Genomic DNA, 7881 nt, shown 5'->3' on the forward strand with positions numbered 1-7881 from the left:
GAACAAGTGGCGGGGCAGGCTGAGTTACAGACTCCATGTCACGGATGGGGACGCTGAGGCTCAGAGAGCTTGCAGACCTTCCCAAGCTGGGAGCTGGCAGAGCCAGAATCCAAAGTCAGCCCATGTGGCTTTTACCCAATTCCACGTCACTGCTGGGGGTGGACAAACCCCTCAGTGAATGAGCTGGGAATTGAAGCCATGTGCTTGGGGGCTGTGCCTTCCTCTCTGAGCTGGGGAGGGGATGGGCAGCGGGGGTGTCCGAGGCTCGCAGCTGCTCCCAGCACGACAGGTGCCCTCCCGGAGGCGTCTAGGCGTTGGCAGTGTTCTGGGCCCCCCTCAAGTGCACGCGTCACCGACTCTCCTGCATAAACACCAGGGGGCTGAGTCCTGTTCTTGGCTCTGTGCATACACATGCTGGCTCCAGGCTCCCACAGATGCCAGGGAGCCCATGGGGTATGGATGCCTGCCTTGGGGGGCTTATTCCCAACTACTGGGACTTGAGGTGCAAGTCTCCCACCCCAACAGAAACAAAAGCTGCTTCCCAGATGTCACCAGAAAGACAGCACCATCCTTTTGCTTGCTGTTAATTCTCTTTCTCTCTCTCGTTCTTTATTTCTCTTGGCGGAGGATGCTAAACTCAAGCAGTCCCTCAGCCCCAGTCTCTGTGCTGTGCTTGTGGTTGGAAAGCGCAGGTTTTAGAGTCACATGGACCTGCGTTTGGGCTTCCCCGGTGGCTCAGCTGTAAAGAATCCACCTGCAATGCAGGAGACTTGGGTTCAATTCCTGATTGGCAAGATCCCTTGGAGGAGGGCATGGCAACTCAGTCCGGTATTCTTGCCTGAGAAATCCAATGGACAGAGGAATCTGGTGGGTTACAGTGCATGGGGTCACAAAGAATTGGACACAACTGCACACATGCATGGACTTGGGTTCACGGGCTAGCTTTGCCAAGTATGCGCTCTGTAATCTTGGACAAGTTACTGACCATCTCTGAGCCTCAGTTTTGTTACCTCAAAAATAGTTTTCAGGGATAACCTCATGGGGTGTCAGAATGATGAGGGGAAGAGACTGGATATAAGACATGCCCTCCAGCCTTTACATTCTATAGGGAGAAGGAAGACCCTTCACAAACCACCAGCTAAATACATCAAGTAAGCCTAGCCTGATAAGCCATGTGGATGAAGGACAGAGGGCTGTGCAAGCCTGTGATGGGGAAACTGAGGCTCCTCTAGCTCCCACAGGGTGGGGGTGGGGGGGCTCAGGAGATGACTTTTAGGCTAAGACCTAAAAGGAGATCTTTGAAGGAGGAGAAGTTGGTCACTAAACCTTGGGGTGGGGGGATCATTCCAAGCATAGGGAGCAGCTTCTGCAGAGGCCTTGAGGTGGGCAAGAGAAGGCAGGGTCAGGTGAGGAACGAGGGGCAGGGGAGGGTCGGGCAGGGTTGGCAGGGCAGGCGGAGGCTGGAGCCTGCTGGGTGCTTTGCGTGATGCTGGAGGGCCTGCATTTTTTCCCAAAGGCAATGAAAGACAGTGACATGCTCAGGGACCTAGAACATGGTCAGGTTTACCTTCTAGAAGCTCAGTCCCAAGGATTGCCATGTGGCCAGGGAATGGTGTGGGGCAAGGAGGGACCATGTGAGCAAGTCTAACATATCAAGCCTGACACTGTGAGCTCCTGACCCAAGGCAGGCGTGGGAAGAGTCTGGACTCCTGAGTCTGAAGAATTCTGGCACTTGGTGTTTACGGTGCACTCTACTCCATGGTGAGCTTTAAAGACAGAGAATCAATTTCATTTTTTTCTGTATTCACAGGACTGGGTATCAGCCTGACACTGAGAGCCAAATTGTGTACTGCACAAATAAATATCTCAACTACAGTGTCACTAGGGCTTCCCCACTGGCTAAACTCGTAAAGAACCCGCCTGCCAGTGCCGGAGGTGCAGGAGACTCAGCTTCGATCCCCGGGTCAGGAAGATTCCTGGAGGAGGAAACGGCAACCCACTCCAGATTCTTGCCTGGTAAATCTCATGGACAGAGAAGACTGGTGGGCTGTAATCCATGGGGTTGCAAAGAGTTGGACACAACCGAATACACACACACATACACCCAAAAGGTGTAATTATTGAGGCTCTTCAACCTCGTGTCAGTGCTAGAAATATTTGGGGGCTAGGGTGGGGACATGAGTCCCCTCCACAGTGAACTCTGGGGCCCCACATCTCCTGGCCCGGCCTTGGTCTGGAACCAGAGAAGGGGACAGCCCTGCTGGTCCTTCCAGAGGTGCAAGTATGGCAGGCTGAGCTGCTGGCCCCACGTGTGTGTGAGCGTGCAGTAACGTCCCTCTGTCTGAGGGGAGTTGCTTTTAGAGTATGCAGTATTTCCCTGCATCCAGGTTTGTGCTTTTCTGATTGGCCAAGAGGCAGGATGAGCTACAGCAATTGGAGGGCAGGCTTTGTGGTGAGGACAGCGCCGCTGCAGAGAAAGCCAGAGAGCATTTCAGCCACTACCTTGCTCAGTGGTGCGGATGAGATTGCATGCTCATGGACTTACGGCTGTCTTTAACATGGAGATACCAGGCCACCCAGAAATGAGGACCAGGAGAGGGCCTTCATCTGGTCTCCAGGGAAAGGCACCCACGGGTGGACAACAGGTACTGTGGGCCCCCAGCTTCTGGACCCTCTGCCTACACCAGTGTTGAGGTTCTGGATGAAGGGATCAGGAAGAACCTGGGGTCTACATTTTGACCCTCCCTGGCTGGGTGATAAGGGAGTCCTGGGGTTGGTTTGGTCAAGCCCATACCTGAGAAGTTGGGGTTGGAAGCTCTGTTTCAGAGAGCTGGGAATGACAGTAGAAAAAGCCAGTGTGGGGTGACTCCATGCCAAAGCAGAGCAACAACACCCAGGGTTGGGACTTCCCAGGTGGTCCAGTGGTTAAGACTTCACCTTCCAATGCAAAGAGTATGGTTTCGATCCCTGGTTGAGGAACTAAGATTCCCACATGCCTTGTGGCCAAAAGACCAAAACATAAAACAGAAGCAGTATTGGAACAAATTCAATGAAGACTTTAAAAATGGTCCACATAAAAAAAAACCTTAAAAAAGGAACACTCAGGGTCAATTTCTGAACCCAAATTTTACGTTCAGAGCCTCTTGGTCTTCAGTGTGTGGGCCATAGGGTCAGAGGCGAGGGGGTCAGGACTGAGCAAGCAGGGCTCAGGCCAATGTGTAGGGAGGGCTTGCAATTGCCGGTCGGCAGGGAAGCATGGCTAAGCCCCTGTGACTTTATGAGGCTTTGGGATCCCAAGTCAGGGCTCCAAGACATTAGGGCTGCACCAGAGGCAGTGAGACCAGTGCGGAAGCAGCCAGAGGACAGTGCATCATGTTAGGTTGGCCTGGACTCCCAGAGCCCCTGCATATCCTACTGGAGCATCTTCACAGCCTATACAGCTCTAACACATCTTTATCTGTGTTCATCTTCCTAGGGGGTTGGGGACTATGACATCCACGCTTCCTGGGCCTACAGCACAGCTTAGGGCCTGGACTGCTGTACAGTCAGTCTTGAAGCATGGAGTGTGGAATTAACAAGGATACACCAATAAGTTCAGCTTCATAAGTACCTTTTGAGCACCTACTGTGTGCTTCATTCCTCATGCATCCCTGCCACTGGGGTAGTTTCCAGTCATGACTTGGTTTTTATTTCTAGAGAAACTAACCCTGATCCTCCCAGGTGGATGTGCTGGCTGCTTGCTGCTGCTGCTGCTAAGTCGTGTCTGACTCTGTGGGACCCCATAGAAGGCAGCCCACCAGGCTCCTCTGTCCCTGAGATTCTCTAGGAAAGAATATTGGAGTGGGTTGCCAATTCCTGCTCCAATGCATGAAAGTGAAAAGTGAAAGTGAAGTCTCTCAGTCGTGTCCAACTCTTCGAGATGCCATGGACTGTAGCCTACCAGGCCCCTCCGTCCATGGGATTTTCCAGGCAAGAGTACTGGAGTGGGTTGCCATGTCCTTCTCTGCTGCCTGCTTAGACCTGGATAAAAATGACATTCTGCTAAAATCGAGCCTTCACTAGATACTGGCCAGTCCAGTCAAACTGATAGCCTTTTTGTGGTCCCTCACATGTGGGTTCTCTGCCACATGCCCAACTGGTTTTGAATTAAGGTTTCCTGTGGTTTGCAAGGCAAATCTAGTCACAGAATGGCTTGGAGCTGGGCCTCTCATGCTGGTGCACTGTAGGTGTCACAGGGACTACAATTCAAGGAGAAACACTGATTTGCTGCTGGCACCATCAATTTTACTCACAGATTTAGAAAACAAAAAGCTATAAATTTTTATAGACACATGCAGTGCAAAGGAGCAGCCAAACTTGGCCTGGAGTCAAATGGACCATCTATAGAAGTGTATAAGACAAAGCACACGTCTTTAACAGAAATCTGCACCTGAGCTGGACAGTACCAGATGGCCACCTACTATTCTCAACCCTCTTCTGGTTCTCCTGTGCCAGGAAGGCTACTCTCACGACCATACTGGAGGATCTCTTGACCATTGCTCTTCTGGGAAATGGCTTGGACCACGCAAGGACACCACCAATTGGCTTTGCACTCCTATCCCTCCCATAATCCACTGCTAGCACGATTCAACACCTGAGCCCAAAGGTGAATGATTTAGAATCAATGTAAGAGGGCATTTTTAGGAATTCTTAGACACTGGATGAATTCTAGGTCTTAATTCTGCCACTGAATCTGAATCAGGTAGATAATTCTCTTCCCAATCTTCTCTCCAAGTTTCCCTGTCTGTAAAACGGGAGGAGTGGGTCGTACGATCTTTCCAAGGTTCCTTTCAGCTTCAACATTTTATGTTAGGCCTCTACTCCCTGGCCAGGTGGGTATCATTCAGATTCAAACTAAAACATCAACTAAAATGGACCATGAGCATCCTTGCATACACATTATACATGTTCTCAAAACCCCAGAAAGATAGGTGTTATTACCTCCAGTTTGTAGATTACAAAACAGAGGCTCAGAGAAGTTTAGTGTGTTAACTGAGGTCACACAGACGGGAAGTTGCAGAGCTGTGAATCATCTCAGGCCTGTTTCTGGTCCAAGGGGCTGAGAGCAGACACTATGAGCCCAATAGCAGCTCAGTTTCCTCCACCAGCCCTTTCTCCCTGCCTGCCTGGGAGCTCAGCTCTGTGCTCTGGTATAAGAGGTTGAGGATGGGCGCCAGTTGGGACTCCACGCCATGGATGGACTTTGGCCGGCAAATGTTGGTACTGTTCTGGAAGGCCGGCAAAGAGCAGGTTGTCAAGGGCTGAGACAGCATCTCTGGCCCAGGCTGGGTTTGCCTCTCCCGGGGGAGTCTTCCAGGCCCCATTTTTGCCTTGAGCTTGAGGAGCTGCCCGTTCTTTGCATCACTTTGCCATCTGAGAGCCTCTACCTGCCAGGTGGCACATCATTCTCAGAGATTTATCCTCAAATACTCCTGTCCACCTTTCCCAGCCTCCCAATTCATCTCCCAACACCTCTGGGCTGTGGGCAGGAGAGGAAGAGACATGCAGGGTCTGAGCTCAGAGCTCTGTCTTGGACCATCAGGAGGGCGACTTCAAGGATGCTTTTATTTAATTCAATTCAATCACTGCCAGTTTGCCTGCAGTAATGGCTTTCGAGCCCTTAGTTTTCTTCTCAGAACCTTAAGGTGGCCTTAACTCCTGAGATGACACTGGGCAAGCAAATTTCTCTCTTTTGGCCTCCAGTCTTCATCCAGGCAGTAACCAGCTGGTTAGTTCCGTCGGATTGCAGGTCCCTCGCAGCGGTGACATTTTAGCATCCGCTATCTTTGACTTTACCTTCCCAGAGGCATCGGGATGGATGCCTTTGGAGAGCGCAGCAAGCATAAAAATCGCTCTCTGGCTGTCTGCGGCTTTCACTTGGCGGCCGCAGGTCCTACTCCAACCCCCCACGCCAAAGGCTCACCTCCACCGCGCCCCGATCCCCGGTCCCTCCAGGCCTGGGCTTTCAGCCTCGCAACTCCGGAAACCCCAGGGCAGCGCTAGAGGCGCGACTGCGGCGGCGGCGGCGGCGGCGGCGGAGGCGCAGGGGGCGGGGGTGAGAGATGCGCCCACTTGTCCGGCGGCCTCCGCAGCGGCCCCGGCCCCAGATCCGGCCCCAGATCCGGCCCCAGCGCGTCAGAAGGGTCCCCGGAACCCTTCGGTTTGTTGCTTGGGCGTGGAGACGGCTGGGAGTTCACCACCGGTCGATGGCACCGAATCGACCCCTGCGCGCAGTCCCTAACTTGGCTCGTCTTCGCTCCCGCCGCGGTGAGGTAGGGGCCGCGGCGAGCGGACGCCTCGGTCTCACCCTTTCAGTGCCTAAGCGCGGGGAAATGCAGCTACCTGGTCCGGGGCTCTCCGGGGCGGGAGCACCATTTTTGGCTGGATGTGCTTCTACATTCATTGTTTCTGTCTGTCCTGAGGCACCCATCTCTCTCCAAACCGCGTCTCCCTCCGCATCTCCGCGTCTCGCCCGCTCTGTGCCCGCCTCCTGCCGAGCTCGCCGGGTGCAGGACAGCCGCAGCCCACACCCGCTCCCTGCCTGCACTCCCGGGCCCCTCTGGCCACCGCGGGTTACAGCCCGCTTAGGCCAACCCTCCCATCTCTCCGAGGGCGCCGAAAGTAGAGGGACTAAAGTTCGGGCGCCTTCGGCCGGCGAAAGGCCCGGAGCCCCAAGGGCCGCGGCCCCGGCGCTGGCCTCACCTGTTTCTCCAGCGGCTCCTTGGCCGAGAGCGTAGGCTTGGGGGAGGGCGCGCGGTCGCAGACGCAGCCCTCCAGCAGGTAGAGCCCCGAGGGCCGCGAGCTCGAGTCGCTCTCGAAGTAGAAGAGCAGGTTCTGCAGCAGCGCGAACCACTTGGTTTGCCATTTTGTGTTGTCCGAACTCCGCTTGCTCAGGTAGCCTTTGCGCGTTCCGTCCTTGCGCGCCAGCAGCCCCAGGGACGCGACGTGGCCATCGTTCAGCCGGATCCCCTTCTGCATGGTGCTCGGAGGCCAGCTCGACTCCACGCGCTTACATCTTCTCCGCGCGGAACCCGGCAGCCCCGGTCCGTGCGCGCTGTGCTCCGCTTCTCTCTGGCGCTCGCTCCTTCGCGCTCTCCCCTCCCCCTCCCCAATCTCTACAGTCCAGGATCTGGCGCTGAGCCGCGGCTGCTGGAATCCAGATGTACCATTCCCCTCCAGAACCTCTTCTCAACTCCGCAGAGCCCCCGGGCCCTGGAGATGCCTCCCGACCCTCCCCCGGCGCTGGGCAAACGGAGGGACTGGCGAGCTGCGCGCTGGCGAGGGGCAGGCGGAGTCATGTGACGCTGATCCCTCGAAGAGCCCGTTTCAGCAGCGCGGACAGGGACACACGCACGCAGCCCGCCGAGGCGCAGAGCCGCGCGCAGGCTGCACCTTGGCACCTCCTCCTTCTCCCCGGACACACGCGCACACGCACAAACACAAATCCTGTCCTCCCTCCCCCGATCTCCTCTTCTCCTCTTTGGGTGTTAACAAATCAGATCAATTTTCGTTTAACCCAAGGAACACCAGAGGCTCGCCATCCTGGGAGCTGGCGTCTTTGCGCCCCGCCGCAGCGCACTGTAGACCTGGGGTTAAGTACCATTTGTCATTTTCTCCTCCAGAGGCTTCCTCCTGGTACTTTATTTTTCTTTTCCGACGTGGATGGAGGAAGGTGGATGGCGAAATGGATCTGAAAGAGCTTTCAGTTCTAATATTTGCGTAACCGACCAGGTCACATCATTCAGCATCCAATCCTACTTCTGGTGGCTTCCCCAGCGACCTGAGGACAATACAGGCGGAGATATGGAGGGGGGACGTGAGCATTTATTTTAATTTATTTTG

General features: G+C 54.7%; 1 protein-coding gene across 1 annotated transcript in view; it reads right to left on the reverse strand.

The window, feature by feature from the left end:
* The window catches only part of RASGRF1 (Ras protein specific guanine nucleotide releasing factor 1), a 103120-nt gene extending 95641 nt beyond the window's left edge, over positions 1-7479 (reverse strand). Inside the window, exon 1 of the mRNA XM_018066540.1 lies at positions 6742-7479. Within this exon, the coding sequence (XP_017922029.1) occupies positions 6742-7017 (276 nt within the window). The 5' untranslated portion in view covers positions 7018-7479. The remainder of the gene's footprint in view (positions 1-6741) is intronic.

This window comes from Capra hircus, chromosome 21, assembly GCF_001704415.2.
Source record: "Capra hircus breed San Clemente chromosome 21, ASM170441v1, whole genome shotgun sequence".
Classification (NCBI taxonomy): domain Eukaryota; kingdom Metazoa; phylum Chordata; class Mammalia; order Artiodactyla; family Bovidae; genus Capra; species Capra hircus.